The 17,813-nt window shown below is 37.9% G+C and overlaps 1 protein-coding gene across 8 annotated transcripts in view; it reads left to right on the top strand.

The window, feature by feature from the left end:
* The window catches only part of GPSM2 (G protein signaling modulator 2), a 54,297-nt gene that overhangs the window by 21,291 nt on the left and 15,193 nt on the right, over positions 1-17,813 (top strand). For all 8 annotated transcript variants that reach the window (XM_002801678.4, XM_077952238.1, XM_015146479.3 and 5 more), the window contains 5 exons: positions 52-167; positions 2,971-3,126; positions 4,574-4,682; positions 5,562-5,691; positions 15,966-16,036. In XM_002801678.4, coding sequence (XP_002801724.2) covers positions 52-167; positions 2,971-3,126; positions 4,574-4,682; positions 5,562-5,691; positions 15,966-16,036 — 582 coding nt within the window. The remainder of the gene's footprint in view (positions 1-51; positions 168-2,970; positions 3,127-4,573; positions 4,683-5,561; positions 5,692-15,965; positions 16,037-17,813) is intronic.

Genomic DNA, 17,813 nt, shown 5'->3' with positions numbered 1-17,813 from the left:
TCATTCTTCCATTTTATTTTAGCTACATCTAATTAAAATTTTCTGTTTCAGCGTCTCCTGATTGCAAAAGAATTTGGAGATAAAGCGGCTGAAAGAAGAGCATATAGTAACCTTGGAAACGCATATATATTTCTTGGTGAATTTGAAACTGCCTCAGACTACTACAAGTTAGTCTAATATTTCTGTAGATAAATGTAAAACGAATAGTTATTCAATCCCATTAATTTATAGGCTTTAGGTTTAAAATCTGATTGCAGCAGGACTTTTGGCATCTAAGCCTCAATTTCCTTATCTGTAACAGAATATATCAATACATCATTTTGGGGAATACTGTGAAGAGTGAATGAAATAATATATTAAACACTTAGCACAGTGCCTGGTACACAGCGCTCAATAAATATTATTGTACCTAAGATTTAATAGCAGCAGTATGACCCCTTTATAGTACTGGTTTTTATCTTTAAAAGTAATTGTTTTTAAATGAAGTTTTCAACCTTTAATATCTTTTAAACCTACTTAGCATATGTGGTGTATATTGTGTATATGCTTTATTTCACTCAATTATGGGTTAGAGGAGATGCCAAAAGAAAGCCTGGTAACAAAAATATTTATAGTCTCTATCAGTGATCACTGATTTTTTTGCTCTACCTTCCCACCTTCTTACTGAGCAGTTCTCCCTTTACCCTCTTTCTGCCCATATTTGACTGTGTCACTGTAAGCTGCGTCCCCATTCACTTACCTGAGGAGTTTGCAATCCCAGCTTCTTCTGTGGCAGGATGTCTCTTATCAGTAGATTTGAGACATAGATGATAGAAAGTTTAGACAGCTTCAAGTTGCCTGATCTGTGCTTTCTACATTGAGTTTTCCCTAGTTAGTGGGGATTGAAGGCCCTTATAGATTTTGGGTAGAAGCCAGTTTGACTAAACTGAAGACACAGTGATTGATTTGTATTTTGTTAAAGAATCCAATATGAGACAGTTCTGGATAATTTTGTCATCTTCATAAAAAGGTAAAATTGTTTCAGGCCTATCTAAAAAAAATTGAATAGCATTCCACTTTGCTTTAAACATTAACTAATGGTTAATATTTGTTGGTTGGTTAGGTTAGTTAGATATGAAATAGCCTCCCAAATAAAACATATTACTATGTACTATATGAAGGAGTATATATTTTGATTTTAAATATAAAAGTTTCTTATGTTTTAAAGCCAAGGGATATAGAGAAGTCTTAATTATTAAATGGCATACCTGTGTTACATACTGAAAGGTTCTATTATAAAATGGATAGTGGCTATTTGACTAAAGAAGCATGAATATAAAGTAATGAAACTTACTTTTTTTCTCCCTATAAGCAGGCTAGAACTCAGAACTTTATATATATTCCAAGTTGTTGGTTAGAAATATTTTTAGAACTCTTCTTTAGATTTTTTTTTTTTTTTTTTTTTTTTAAATAAAGACACAGTTTTGAGTTTTGCTCTTGTCGCCCAGGCTGGAGTGCAATGGCACAATCTTGGTGCACTGAAACCTACCTCCTGGGTTCAAGCGATTCTCCTGCCTCAGCTTCCTGAGCAGCTGGAATTACAGGCGTCTGCCACCATACCCAGCTAATTTTTGTATTTTTAGTAGAGATGGGGTTTCACCATGTTGGCCAGGCTAGTCTTGAACTCCTGACCTCAAGTGATACGCCCACCTCGGCCTCCCAAAGTGCTGGGATTACAGGTGTGAACCACACCCAGCCCGGAATTGTTATCAGGGTCAAACAAGAAGGCTGACATAACATTGTAGATCCATATCCTTCCAGATACAAAGCAGTAGTTTGGTAAACCTATGTTAGTAATTGAATTTGGTTCCAGAAAGATTTCTGATCATTTACAAATCAACTGTACCATCAAAGAATAATGGTATGCCAGAAAGCATTATGTCACAGGTTCTGAGAGCAATTCCAAAAGTCTTTCAAAAATATTTGAAAAGACAGGCAGCATTAGAATAATTAGGTAGCCTCCCAAGGCGACAGATTTGAATGTATCATCATTAAATATGTAATTTTAGATTTGTTTGTTTAAGAAAAAGCTATCACATTACCGTATAGTAATTTGTCATATAGTTATAAGTGATATTAAGTAATTACACTATTTGGCAGAAATGATGGGAGAGCCATTTAAATTACTGAATCCAAAAGCATCTGTAGGTTTAAGCACTGATAATAATAACATATTAACATTTATACAGCATCTACTATGCACAAGATGCTATTCTAAGCACTTTTTATCTATACATATTAATTTAATCCTCACAAAAATCCTTTGAGGTATTTCTCCCATTTTATATATGGAGAGACTGGTATACATACTTTGCCCTTAGCTTAGTAATTAGCAAAGTTGGGATTTAAACCCAGTCTAGCTCCAAGATCTATACTCTTAACTGCTATGCTAGCTTCTCACTGACAATACCACAGTTAGAATGGGTAATGTTTGGATGCAGCATTCAGTATTTTTCATGAGTTGATGACTAATGCCCTATACATAAGAATTTTACCTAAGTGGTGACTAATAGCCTACACATAAGAATTTTACCTAAATATTTTAAATTTTGACAATGCAAAGGTGACGGTACGATTGAAAACAGATGTCATGTGGAAAAAAGCCAATACTAAAGGGAAAGTTTTTTTTAAATGTTAAAGATAGTATGTTAACCTCTAGAAACTCTTGATTTCATGTTTCAATACTCCTTTACTTTGGTGAATTGTTAGGATTCTCAAATTTATTCTGTCTTGAATCTGCTTTCTGTGTTTCAAAAAGGCCTTTTCATTTTGTCTAAAAGTAATGAAGAAAGTATGGGATATGAATATTAGGCTCTCAGAGATTTAAAGGCAGCAGAAAGCAGCAGAGAGGAAAAATTAGAGTTTTATTTTGTGATCCTTAAAGCCCAAACTGAGAATGATCATTATGTAAGAATTAATTTCTTCTTGTAGGAAGACACTACTGTTGGCTCGACAGCTTAAAGACCGAGCTGTAGAAGCACAGTCTTGTTACAGTCTTGGAAATACATATACTTTGCTTCAAGACTATGAAAAGGCCATTGATTATCATCTGAAGCACTTAGCAATTGCTCAAGAGCTGAATGATAGGTATGTTTTACATCTTTTGACCGTAACTAAGGTAAAATATAGATGCATTATTGAATCCCTAGAGTTTTTCCTTTGTTTCTTTTCCTGTGTTTACCTCAAAATCCCTTTTAAGGAATTTTCTTTTTCAGTGATATCCTCTGTATATCGTTGTATGAAGGGCTAGTCTGTGATAGAGGATTAGTCTGTGATAGAGGACTGTCTGCGATAGAGAATTAGTCTGTGATAGAGGATTAGTCTGGTTCCATATGCCCTTGACCCAAGATCAGTGACTAGGTCCCAAACTCAGTTACCTCTTCAGAAGTCTTCCTGGAGAAACCCCATCTTTACAAAAAGTACAAAAATTAGCCAGGCGTGGTGGGGCACGCCTGTAATCCCAGCTACTTGGGAGGCTGAGGCAGGAGAATCGCTTGAACCCAGGAGGTGGAGGTTGCAGTGAGCTGAGATCACGCCACTGTACTCCAGCCTGGCGACAGAGTGAGACTGTATCTCAAAAAAAAGTCTTCCTAACTACGTAAGTGTAACCCCGTATCTACTAAAAATGCAAAAATTAGCTGCGTGTGGGGAGGGGGTGTGCCTGTAATCCCAGCTACTCAGGAGGCTGAGGCAGGAGGATCACTTGAACCCAGGAGGTGGACGTTGCAGTGATCTGAGATCACACCACTGTACTCCAGCCTGGCAACAGAGCGAGACTGCATCTCAAAAAAAAAAAAAAAAAGTCTTCCTAACTATGTAAGTGCGGGAATTGTGGTAAACTTAAGAGATAATGCCCAGTGTGAAGGGGGCAACTGCTACCCAACTCCAAATAATTGTTGCCAGGCAGGAATGAAAATCCATTGTGTCCACATCTTCCTGTTTTTTAAAGAAAAGTTGGAAGTGCTGAGTTTTATATGAAATCTGCTTTTTAAATGTTAGTGGCTAATTCAGTTATTTTGTTTTACTGTATTAAAAAAACAGTATTTGCCAGCATTTAGTCTGTGATATTTGCTTTAGAAAATCGATTTTTTTTTTACCTCAGTATGAAAGAGAACTTTTCGATGCAGTTGTTCAAAATGAAGTATGCTACCTCAAGAGGTAGTGAGTTCTCTCTCCCTGCTGCTCAGACACACACTGAATAATTACCTGGTAGGGCTGTTATAGAAGGAAAATGGGGTAGTGGACCAGAATACCTATCCTTGAGATTTATTACTTTATAATGTATTTTCATATTTTAAAAGAATGTCTTCTATGTTGTAATACTTGACTATGAGTTTAGTATCATGTGGGTATTATTTTTTTTAATCTGGGTATTCTAATATGTCTATAATATCATGATAGTATGTTCTTTATATGAAAGACCAAATCAATCCAAACCTTTCTTTATATCTTTAGTTCCTGCTAGATAGCTTTTATTCTATACATAGGACCTCTTTTTCAAATAACTGCATGTTCGCTTTGAATAATATTTTAGAATTGGTGAAGGAAGAGCATGTTGGAGCTTAGGAAATGCATACACAGCACTAGGAAATCATGATCAAGCAATGCATTTTGCTGAAAAGCACTTGGAAATTTCAAGAGAGGTATGAAACAAAAAAATGCTGTCTGTGCTGTTGTAATTTACAAATTAGAGGTTGGGGGAGGGAACCCTGTTATTTCTCTAGATTGATCATGTGGCTGAATAATAAATTTGATTATATATCATTCTCTTGTCATAAGAACCCCACAAAGCATTTTGAGGTACAGATCACAGTTATGTTTGTATTGTCTTTGATGTAGGAAGACAGGAAAGTAAGGCTGGGCATGGGTAAGTGGAAGGAGAGTACTAAAATATGCCCCTACTCTACCCGCATCTCTACATGGAGAAGTAGCATGGTATTGAAGGAAAAGCATGATTCTTAGAATTAAGGACTGCTTCCTCTTGTAGTTCTGCCACTTACTGGCTATTTGAGCTTGGAAACCTTTTCTGAGCCTCAATTTCTCTCATCTGCAAAATGGGAATAATAATATCTACCTTGCAAAGTGTTTTAATGATCAGAGCTAATGTATATTAAAAGTGCCTAGCAAAATATCTGGTGCTAGCTTAATAAACATTACTATTATACTATGGGAATAAAATATTCTAAGGAAATTTGATTCATATACCAAGTTAATGTGTCCAGGATAATCTACATTATTACTTAGTATGATCCCAGAGAGCAAGAGCAATCTAATGTTTAGAGAGCTAAAGAATTAAAAGAATACAATTAGCTGTCCTATTATGATATTTTAGAAACTTGCTTTTTCTTTCTATATTCTTTAAGACAACTATTAATGGAAAAAAATTTTCATTCATTCATAGTCTCATAATTCTAATAAAACTATTTTCATTCTTCCAGTTTTAGGTTCACTACATTTATAAATAATCTTCACCATTCTTTGTCTTTAAATACTACTCTAAAATATAAATGTTTGTGTTGTAGGTTGGGGATAAAAGTGGTGAACTAACAGCACGACTGAATCTCTCAGACCTTCAAATGGTTCTTGGTCTGAGCTACAGCACAAATAACTCCATAATGTCTGAAAATACTGAAATTGATAGCAGTTTGAATGGTAAGTAATAGGACTTTTAAAACCCAATTTTTTAATCCTCAATATTTACATTAAAGTTATTTATCACAAATTTGGCATATTCAGAGAGAATATATAACATAGGAAGTTCAACTTATTACACTCTTTTTGCTGTACACAGCTCTGTAAATATATGTAATTATATATAATATATAATTTATAAATGTAAAACAATATTTTATAGTTTTTATGAATTTAGGAATGGTGATGGTATTGTTCTTTTCTTTTGTAAAAATACATTTAAATTCTTTCTCTAAGCTCATTCAAAAATTTATAAATGTGAAGGTGCCAAAATTTTTAAATGTTATTGTTTATCCTTTTTATCTCATATAGTTTTACATATTTGATTTCTGTTTAGCTCTTTTTCCCCCATTTCATTTCCAAGGTGAATTTTCTTAGGACTTTCTTTTTTAAATTCAGAAAATCTAAGATAGTCTTTTTATTTTTCTTTCTTGCTTTTTTTTTGTTGTTGTTTTTTGTTTTTTGGTGGCAAAACCTATTTTTAGGAAACCTTCCTTAGGTGCCGATTTGTTTGACATTTCTATAGCGAGGAAACTTGCTATAATGTCTCTTTTTGAGTGAAAAAAAATGCTTTTAAAGAAATAAAAGGGATAAGATTAGGATCACATTTTAAAATTTCATCAGTATGTGATTCTGTATGAGATCATTTTCCTAAGCTTGAGAGATTCTCAGTCTAAAAAAAACTGACAAATATTTTGAATCTGGAAGTCAGTGATAAATCTACCTTTTTCCAATTTTTTTCTTTAAACTCATGAAAAAGGAAAAGAAATTAGTGGCTAGTCATCTGATTTAGACTTTCAAAGAACATTTAGTGAAAAGTCTGAAGCGTGAGCCGTATAATAATTTGTGACTGCATGCTTTGTGGTTGAATGATGTTCTAAAACGTTTTTCTGGGTTGAACTTTCTTTTTTTTTTTTTTTTTTTTTTTGAGACGGAGTCTCGCTCTGTCACCCAGGCTGGAGTGCAGTGGCCAGATCTAAGCTCACTGCAAGCTCCGCCTCCCGGGTTCACGCCATTCACCTGCCTCAGCCTCCCGAGTAGCTGGGACTACAGGCGCCCACCACCTTGCCCGGCTAGTTTTTTTGTATTTTTTAGTAGAGGCGGGGTTTCACCGTGTTAGCCAGGATGGTCTCCATCTCCTGACCTCGTGATCCTCCCGTCTCGGCCTCCCAAAGTGCTGGGATTACAGGCTTGAGCCACCGCACCCGGCCCTGTGTTGAACTTTCAAATAGGTTATGCCATGAGAGCTCTCATCTTTAAAAAGCAAAAGCAAACAGTCGCTTGTCTTCATGAACCCTATAGACTGTTCCTTTGTTCCCTTTTATAACAAAACCTGAAAAGACACCACTGATGTTCATTGTCTTTACTTCCTTGCCTCCCTTTCTCTCTTTAACCCATTCCCGTTGGGCTTTACCCTCACCATGACTCTGAAACCACCTTTCAAGGTTACCACAAACCTCCATTTTACCAAATATATCATTCAGTTTTCACATGTCAGCTTACTTGATTTTTCTCAACAGTATCTATAGCCAATCATTCCCTTCTGAGAATACTTTCTTCATTCGGCCTCCAGGATTACTGTACTTTTCTGGTTTGCCACTCTCGTCTTTATTCTCTTCTCTCCTCTTCTTCATCTTTCTGTCCTTTACATTTGCACTGCTCAGGGTTCAGTTCTTGGATCTCTTCCTACCTTCTTTCTCTCCCTATTTTCCATCTGTCTCTCCTTCCTTCTTACTGCTTTTATCCTTTTTCCTTCTATTCTGTGCTTTAAGTCAGTGCTTCCAGTAGAACTTTTCTGTGATGATAAAAACGTTTTATATCTGCCATCCAATATAAAAGCCACTAGCTATATGTGGCTGTTGATCACTTGAAATGTGGCTACTACAAGAGGGGGTGAATTTTTAATATTACTTAACTTTGCTTAATTAAAATGTAGAGAGCCGCATGTGGCTACTGGCTATTGGACAGTACAGCTCTAGATAATCTCATCTGGTTACTTGGCTTTTATATTGTCTATATACTGATTATTTTCAGATTTATATTTCTAGCCAAAATTTCTCTCATAAGTTTGAGACTCATTTGTTTAACATTTTCCATTGTCATGCCATATCTTACTGGCATCTAAAACTTAGCATGTCTAAAATGTTTTCTCCTAAACATGTTCTTCCTGTACCCCACCCTATCTCAGGAAATAGTATCACCATTCACTCAAGTAATCAGGCCAAAAAACTAGGGGTCATACTTGTTCACTTTCTACTTTTATTTATTTATTTATTTATTTATTTATTTATTTATTTTATTTTATTTTATTTTATTTTTTTTAAAGACAGGCTCTCACTCTGTTGCCTGAGCTGGTCTCGAACTCTTGTCCTCAAGAGATCTTCCCACTTCAGCTTCTCAATTAGCTGGCCTTGTTCCCTTTCTTTCACTCACTTCTACATCAAACCTATCAGAAACCCTGCCTTCAAAATGTATCCCTAATCTCTCCTACAGTTTACTCTGCAATGATCTTAGTATAAGCTACCAACAGCTCCCAGCAGAGTTCTAGCCTACCAATAATTTATCTTACTTCAATTCTGCATCTCTCACACTTACTTTTCCTCATAGGAGCCAGAGTGCTTTTTTTTTTTTTTTAAATTAAAAAAAAATTTTGGCCAGGCACAGTGGCTCACGCCTGTAATCCCCAACACTTCAGGAGGCTGAGGCAGGTGGATCACCTGAGGCCAGGAGTTCGAGACCAGCCTGGCCGACATGGCAAAACCCCATCTCTACTAAAAATACAAAAATTAGCTGGGCGTGGTGGCACAGACCTGTAGTCCCAGCTACTCAGGAGGCTGAGGCAGGAGAATTGCTTGAACCTGGGAGGCGGTTTTGAGATGGAATCTCGCTCTGTCACCCAGGCGGTAGTGCAGTGACGGAACTGTAGGTACCATCTCCTAGGTTCAAGTGATCCTCCCACCTCAGCCTCTCAAAGCGCTGGGATTACAGGCATGAACCATCATGCCTGACCTCAGAGTGCTCCTTTAGAACATATGTCGTTCCTCTGTTCAAAACCCTCCAGTTAGTTCCCATCACACCTAGAACTGAATCCTCAGTCCTCACCATGGTTGAAAGGCCCTACGTAATCTGAACCTGCCTGTTTCTTCAGCCTCTTTTCCTGCCATTCCACCTCTTGCTCACTCTGGCTCTATGAAGACAGGTGTTTTTTGGTCTCTCTTGTTCATTGCTATATCCCCAGTGTGAGGAGAAAGGATTTGTAAGAAAACTTGTCTATTTCTGGTGTTGGCTCAAGGTAGAAAAAAGGAGCCTTCGCTAAAAACCTGAATTCATGAATTCATAAGCCTCCCTGTATACTGGTTTGGAATTTGATTTATACCATCTGCACAGTCTAAGAAACCCTAATCCATTAAAGCACTTTTGGGTTAGAGGTGTTCCTAGAGACTTAGCAGAAGTAAGACCAAATAGTTTCTGGGGGAAAGGCATTCTTGATTCCAGGTCATAAGGGTTTCACAACAAAAAAATTACCAAATGCATAAAGAAACAAGCCAAGATAGTAAGGAAACAAACAACAAAATTAGGTTATCAAGATCTTCAGATGTTAGAATTATCAGATATAGAAAATAAAATGACTATGGTGAAAAGTTTACAGAAATAACAAGGAAGTGAAACAAGAGAATAACAAAAATGTTAGGTAAACTGAAAAAAAAACAAACTAATATTTATTGAGTGCTTATGATATGCCAGGCAGTGATTTAAGTGCTTTACATGTTTTAACTCATTGAATTGTAACAATTCTAGTAGTTTAGTTTCTGTTATCCTTAATTTACAGATGGGGAAATGGAGGCAAGAGAGGTTAGATAAATTTCCCAGGGTTACCTGCATAGTAAGTGGTAGAGATGGGAGTTAAACTTAGTCACTCTGGCTCCAGAATCCGTCTTATGTGATAGTTATGTCTTAATGTGATGTTAACACACCTGAATAATTGATAAAAATCAGTCAGGAGTTAGACATCAGTAATAGAGATTTGACCAACACAGTTAATAGGCTTCTTCTAATGCAATATTTTGCGAACTGTGTCTGACCCATTCATGAGTTATAAAATGAGTTGCAGTTACCATTAAAAATACACATATAGGGCTGGGTGCAGTGGCTCATGCGTGTAATCCTAGCACTTTGGGAAGCCGAGGCAGGCAGATCATGAGGTCAGGAGATCGAGACCATCCTGGCTAACATGGTGAAACCCCATCTCCACTAAAAATACAAAAATTTAGCCAGGTGTGGTGGTGGGCACCTGTAGTCGCAGCTGCTTGGAAGGCTGAGGCAGGAGAATGGTGTGAACCCGGGAGGCGGAGCTTGCAGTGAGCCAAGATTGCACCACTGCACTCCAAACTGGGCAACAGAGCAAGACTCTGTCTCAAAAAAAAAAAAAAAAAAAATCATACAGGAGGCTGGGCACGGTGGCTCGTGCCGGTAATCCCAGCACTTTGGGAAGGCCAAGGCAGGCGGATCACGGGGTCAGGAGATTGAGACCATCCTGGCTAACAGGGTGAAACCCCGTCTCTATTAAAAAATACAAAAAATTAGCTGGGCATGGTGGCGGGCACCTGTAGTCCCAGCTACTCGGGAGGCTGAGGCAGGAGAATGGTGTGAACCTGCAGGGGCGGAGCTTGCAGTGAGCCGAGATAGCACCACTGCACTCCAGCCTGGGCCACAGAGCGCGACTCCGTCTCAAAAAGAAAAAACTTGCTGTGAGCCGAGATTGCACTACTGCACTCCAGCCTGGGCGACAGAGTGAGACTCCGTCTCAAAAAAATAATTAAAAAAAAAAAAAACACATACAGGAGCCGGGGCAGTGGCTCATGCCTGTAATCCCAGCTCTTGGGAGGATCACTTGAGCCCGGGAGTTTGAGACCAGCCTGGACACACAGGGAGACCGCCATCTCTCCAAAAAACATTTTTTAATTAGCCATGCATGGTGGCATGAGCCTGCGATCCCAGCTACTTGGGAAGCTGAGGTGGGAGCATCGCTTGAGCCCAGGAAGTCGAAGCTGCAGTAAGCCATGATCATGCCGTTGCACTCCAGCCTGGGCAACAGAGAAAAACCAAAAAACTACACACATGTGTATGTGTGTATATAAAACTGTTGTGTGAAGATTTTGTTGTATGTTTGTGTATGTTCTAGGTATATATGTGTATTTTTTAATATGGGGTTACACCTTAAAAGTGAAAACCACTGATTTAATGGAAATATATTGACCTAACTGGTCAATTTCCATTATTTTTAAGTATTCATGAAATATTTACAGAAAACTGACAATAAAGCAAATCTCAACAAATTTAAAAGGATTTGTATCACATCTGTATCACACATGCCCTGAGCACAGTGCATTTAATTTAGAAATTAATAAGATAATGTATAAAACATTCAACTGAAAACTTAACACTTCTCAGTAACTTACAGGTTGAAAAAGAAATCTTAAAGTTAGAAAGTAACTTAGGACTGAATTATAAAAATAGTTTCAATTTTGTGGCACACAACTTACATTGGTACTTAGAGCAAAATTTATGTTGTATTTAGAAAGGAAAAAGGCAGTGGCTCATGCCTGTAATCTTAACACTTTGGGAGGCCCAGGCGGGCGGATCACAAGTTCAAGAGATCGAGACTATCCTGGCCAACATGGTGAAACCCTGTCTCTACTAAAAATACAAAAATTAGCTGGGCGTGGTGGCAGGTGCCTGTATTCCCAGCTACTCAGAAGACTGACTCAGGAGAATTGCTTGAACCCAGCAGGCGGAGGTTGCAGTGAGCCGAGATCACACCACTGCACTCCAGCCTGGCAACAGAGCAAGACTCTGTCTCCCAAAAAAAAAAAAGGAAAAAGGCTGAAAGTGAGCTAAATATCTAAAAAAAAAAAAAAAGAAAGAAAGAAAAAACTGAAAGAAGGCAAAAATTTTAAAAGAGCAGAATTTAATAAAATTAAAGATTCAATAGAGATGGTTTTTTTTAAGTCAAAATTTGGTTCCAAATTGTTTAAATTTTGACTAATTAAGTCTACAGCAAGACTGTTCAAAAAGAAAAGGGGACATAATAAATATGCAGAGATTAAAAAGAGATTCTGAGTAACGTTGTGACAAAATATTTGAAAATCTAGGAGAAATGGGCAATTTCTGGAAAAACAAGTTACCAAAACTGATCCAATGGTAAAATGTAATGTGAATGGTTTGCTAATCGCTAAAATTATACAGAAATTAGATCAGTAATTTAAAATCTTCCCACTAGGAAAATACCTGGCTCAGATTATTTTACAAGTGAGGTAAACCAGCCACTTAAGAAAACTAATTACAATACCTTACACAAAAATTGTATAGGCAACTGAATAAGTAGAAATACTTTTATCAATCTTTCTGAGAACCATAACCTTGATATCCAAACTAGATAAGAACAATACAAGAAAAGTAAATTACGGGCCAGCCTTACTCATGAACATAAGATGTAAAAATCTTTACAAAATATTAGCAAAGCAAATCCAGCATTGTATTTAAAAACAAACAGGGAGCAGGGCACAGTGGCTCACCCCTGTAATCCCAGTACTTTGGGAGGCTGAGGCAGGTGGATGACAAGGTTAGGAGTTTGAGACCAGCCTGACCAACATGGTGAAACCCTGTGTCTACTGAAAAATGCAAAAATTAGCAGGCCACAGTGGTACACGCCTGTAGTCCCAGCTACTCAGGAGGCTGAGGCAGGAGGATCACTTGAACCCGGGAGGTGGAGGTTGCAGTGAGCCGAGATAGCGCCACTGCACTCCACCCTGGGCCACAGAGAGAGACTCTGTCTCAAAAAAAAATTCAAGTGGATTCAACATTAGAAAATCAATTAATGTAATTCACCAATGAACATAGGAAAGAGAAAATCACCCAAATATCCAAATCTGTTAAATATATTTCATTTAATAGTACTATTAAATGAAAATGTTCCATTTATAAGACACAGTAGCAGATTGGAGAAAGAATAAAATGCAACTACACACTACTTGCAAGAGAAATATATAATATAAGGATATAATAAGCCTGAAAGTAAAAGAATAGATGATTCGCCATGCAAAAACTAACCAAAAGACAGCCAGTATAGCTATGTTAATAGCAGATAAAATGTACTTTAAGGCAAAGGGTCTTACTAGAAATGAAGAAGGTCAGCTGAGTGTGGTAAGTCATGCCTGTAATCCCAGCACTTTGGGAGGCTGAGGCCAGTGGATCACTTGAGATCAGGAGTTCGAGACCAGCCTGGCCAACATAGTGAGACCCCTGTCTCTACTAAAAATACAAATATTAGCTGGGGGTGGTGGCAGCGCCCTGTAATCCCAGCTACTCAGGAGCTGAGGCAGGAGAATCTCTTGAACCCAGGAGGTGGAGGTTGCAGGGAGCCGAGATCACACCACTGCACTCTAGCCTGGGCAACACAGCGAGACTCCATCTCAAAAAAAACAAAAACGTAAATGAAGGTCACTTTACAGTGGTGCTTAACAGTGATTAACAGTTCAATTCACCAGGAAGATACATGCATTAAATGCGTCTGGGCTTAGTAGGCCTTTATAACAAGGCCTTAACGTACATAAAGCAAAATTAAAGAAATGGGAAAATCTACAGTTATAATGGGAAATTTTAACACATCTCTCTCAGTAATTGATGGATGATAAATCATACTCAAGTGGGAAGACAATTTTTTTTTTTTCCCCCAAGACAGGCTCTTACTCTGTCACCAGGGAGCACAGTGGAGCCATCTCAGCTTACTGCAGCCTCTACCTCCCAGGCTCAAGCAATCTGCCCACCTCAGCCTCTTGAGTAGCTGGAACTATAGGCACACGCCACCACGTCTGGCTGATTTTTATATTTTTTGGCAGAGATGGGGTTTTCCCATGTTGCCCAGGCTAGTCTCGAACTTATGAGTTCAAGGGATCTGCCCACCTCAGTCTCCCAAAGTGCTGGGATTACAGGCATGCACCACCATGCCCGGCTGACAAAATTTTATAAAAGATTTCGGTTCTTCTCAGATTGATAAAAATTAAGTGCACTGCCAAACACATCACAATTATTTTATGGAACTTCATGAAGTTATTCACAAGTTTATATGAAACAAAAAAGTTCTGAGAAATACCAAAACATTCCTAAGAACATGAAAAGTGCTTTCTTTACAGATATAAGTAATAAGACAGTGTGCTGTTGGCATAAAGACAAACAAATAGACCAGTGGAATCAAGTAGAGAGCCTATATTCCTTGCATATATGGAAAATAATCTCACATAAAAATGAATTATTGATGGATTAAGGATTTAAATGTGAAAGACAGATTTAGAGCAGTAATAGTGATGATGCAGGAGAGGTGCAGTGGCTCACGCCTGTAATCCCAGCACTTTGGGAGGTTGAGGCAGGAGGATCGCTTGCATCCAGCAGTCAAGACCAGCCTGGACAATATAGGACCCCTGTCTGTATCAAAAAAAAAAAAAAAAAAAGTTGGAAATGGTGTTGCATGCCTATAGTCCCAGCTACTTGGTAGGCTCAGGTGGGAGGATCGCTTGAGCCCAAGAGGTCAAAGCTGCAGTGAGCCATGATTGTACCACTGCACTCCAGCCTGGGCAATAGAGCAAGACCCCTTCTCAAAAAAAGAGATGGGGGCTGGCCAGGGATGGTGGCTCACGCAAGTAATCCCAACACTTTGGGAGTCCAAGGTGGGCAGATCACTTGAGGTCATGAGTTCCAGACCAGCCTGGTCAACATGGTGAAACCCTGTCTCTATTTAAAAAAAAATAGGGGTGGAGGGCACGGGGGGGCAAAAGTGACGAACAGTACACAAATAGCCCATAAATAGAAGATACTTAACTTCATCTCATCAGCAAAAATCACAGTGGAGTACTATTAGAAACTTATGAGGTAAACAAAAATTACTACCAGTATTAAAATGATGCAGGGTAATGGAAACTCTTATATGGATTATATGAAATAGTTTCATATAAAACTATTATATGAAACTGTGGATATGGTATTGATGGGATAGAAATTGGTGTACCCTGAAGTACAATCCAGCAACATTCTGGTGAAGTTAAAGATACGCCAGTGTATGATCCAGCTGTTCCATTCCTGTTCTGCTCCCAGTTATATACTCCTGATAACCACCAAACTGGAAGAAATGCTTGTTCATGTACACTGAGAGACATTCCCAAGAATATCTGTAGTGTGCTTATCATAGCAAAAAATTGGAAGCAACCCAAATATCTATCACTAGTAAAATGGATAATTTCCTAGTCCACTCTACAGTCTGTTATTTTTGAGACGGTGTGGATAGTATAAACCAGTTATTATAAAAAGCCCTTGCCAAAAATGGCAATGAAAATGAATTAAGGTATACATGGCAACTTGGATGAATCTCACAAATATAAGGTTTCTCAAAGCTGGTTGCAGAATACATACAGTATGATACCATTTATAAGTGTTTCAAAACCCACACATGCTGTATTGCTAAGAAATACATGCATTTGTAATGAAAATGCATAAAAGCACAGGGAAGACAAGGTAAATTATGAGGGGAGTTATACAAGGGGAGTTTAATGTGTTTGTAATGTTTCATTTTTTAAGCTGGGTATTAGGTATTTCTTATGCCTTTTAAACTATTGCCTAATATTTTAAAAGATTAAATGGATATGGAAATTCTCTATATTTAATAACTTTACTGAAAAAAATTTAAGGCCTTGTTTACTTGTTTTCTGACTGGCAGTAAGTCTGTCATCTAATGAGATCTTAAAATGGAAAGGGGTGACCTAGAAAGGAATAACAGCGTGGTAGTGGGGATGCTATTTTGATTCTTTTCACACAATTGAAGGCCTACAGCCTTTTCCTTATGTTGTTATAAGGAATAAACCGCTCTACAGTTTGTTATTTTTGAAACTGTGTGGATAGTATAAAACCAGTTACTATAAAATGCCTTTTTCAAATTAAGGGGTAATGTTAGTTTCCAACCAAAATGTAACTTCCTTACATCAAAGCATTTTAGAGGGGAATGTATATTCTATTTTTGTGTAGCTGGTATGGAAGATCATTATTCTTAGAAGAATACATATTTGTACAGGTTTTCTCCTTCCATATGGGTTTGTGTATCAGATTTTAGAACTGAATAATGTAATGATGCTGAACTTGTACTCTTAAGGGCTCCCTGGTTTATTTGAATTAATTTTTTTTAAACAAAGGTGTACGCCCCAAGTTGGGACGCCGGCACAGTATGGAAAATATGGAACTTATGAAGTTAACACCAGAAAAGGTGGGTGACAGGTTTTATATTTTAAATTTCATGAACTATTATAAAATGTTTTAGTAACTTTTCATTTAATGAAATAATTTAAATAAGGCTTGCCCTATATAGATATCACTTTAAAAGTTGCCTGTAAAAAAAAATCAGAAAAAGTATAGTGCAAAAAGAATGCGTACAGTATGCTGCCATCTGTTTAAGAAAAATACATGCATATATTTCCTTTGTAGATTCCTAAAACATTTCTGGAATAAGATGTAAGAAACAGGCTAACAGTGATTTCTTCTGGGAAGAGGACTGAGTGGGTTAGGCTAGAAATACTTTATATACCAGTTTGAACTATTTGAATCATTTACCAAGTAAATGTATTACTTTTTTTTTTAATTAGATCAGGAAGATCAAAAGGACAACCTTTTTTTCCCAACTACATAGCAACTTTATTGCCAAGATAAATGAAATTTATGATCAAAAGGAGAGTTGTTCTTCTAGCTGCATTCTTGAAAAGTTTTTTTTTTTTTTTTAAACAAGTACTTTGTGTTGAAGATACATCTTCCTTAGGCTTTTTCTTGGGGGAGAGGGGTGCATAGTAAAAGGGAAGGGACTTCATAATTAGAAACAGGTTATTGAAGAACACATCAAGACTACTTTCTTCCATTTCCTTTGAACTGAATATTACATTGTCAAAATAGGCTCTCAGCCGGGCGCGGAGGCTCGCGCCTGTAATCCCAGAACTTTGGGAGGCCAAGGTGGGTGGATCATGAGGTCAGGAGATCGAGACCATCCTGGCCAACACGGTGAAACCCTGTCTTTACTAAAAATGCAAACGTTAGCTGGGTGTGGTGGTGCACTCCTGTAGTCCCAGCTACTCGGGAGGCTGAGGCAGAAGAATCGCTTGAACCAGGGAGGCGGAGGTTTCTGTGAGCTGAGATCGCACCACTGCACTCCAGCCTGGCCACAGAGCGAGACTTGTCTCAAAAAAAAAAAAAAAAAAAAGGTTCTCGTTCTTTTATGTTTTTGTTTTTTTTTTTCGTGATGGAGTCTTGCTGAGACTGGGACTATGGGTGTACATCATCATGCCTGGCTAAGTTTTTTCAGAGACAGAGTCTCGCACTGTGTTGTTTAAACTGGTCTTGAACTCCTGGCCTTTAGCAATCATCCTGCCTCAGCCTCCTGAGTTGCTGGTATTATAGGTGTGAACCACTGTGCCAGCTGTGGTATATTTTTAAAAATACTTTTTATAAAATATCTTCATTACAGCAACTTTAGAAAATTTGAATACAGAAATAAAGATAATCAGTAATCCTGCCTCCTGATGGTAACTACAGTTATTTTGGCATCTATTCATCTGGCATTTTCATATGGATGTTATAGACACTATTTTCTAATATGTGGTAATCTATCAAGAACGTCTTTCCAGCTGGACGCAGTGGCTCATGCCTGTAATCCTAACACTTTGGGAGGCCGAGGCAGGCAGATCACTTGAACCCCGGAGTTTGAGACCAGCCTGGGCAACGTGGTGAAACCCTGTCTCTACAATTAAAAAAAAAAAAAGATAGAAAAATTAGCTAGGCTTGATGTTGCATGCCATGCCTGTAGTCCCAGCTACTTGGGAGGCTGAGGCAGGAGTATCGTTTGCGCCTGGGATGCAGAGGTTGCAATAAGCCATGATTGTGTCACTGGACTCCAGCCTGGGTAACAGAGTGAGACCCTGTCTCTGGAAAAAAAAAAAAAAAAAAAGAAAAGAAAAAGGAACATCTTTCCATGCCATTAAATATTCTTCTGCCCTATC

This window comes from Macaca mulatta, chromosome 1, assembly GCF_049350105.2.
Source record: "Macaca mulatta isolate MMU2019108-1 chromosome 1, T2T-MMU8v2.0, whole genome shotgun sequence".
NCBI lineage: Eukaryota > Metazoa > Chordata > Mammalia > Primates > Cercopithecidae > Macaca > Macaca mulatta.
Note: the sequence above shows the minus strand (reverse complement) of the source record. Positions and strands in the feature narration are given on the sequence as shown.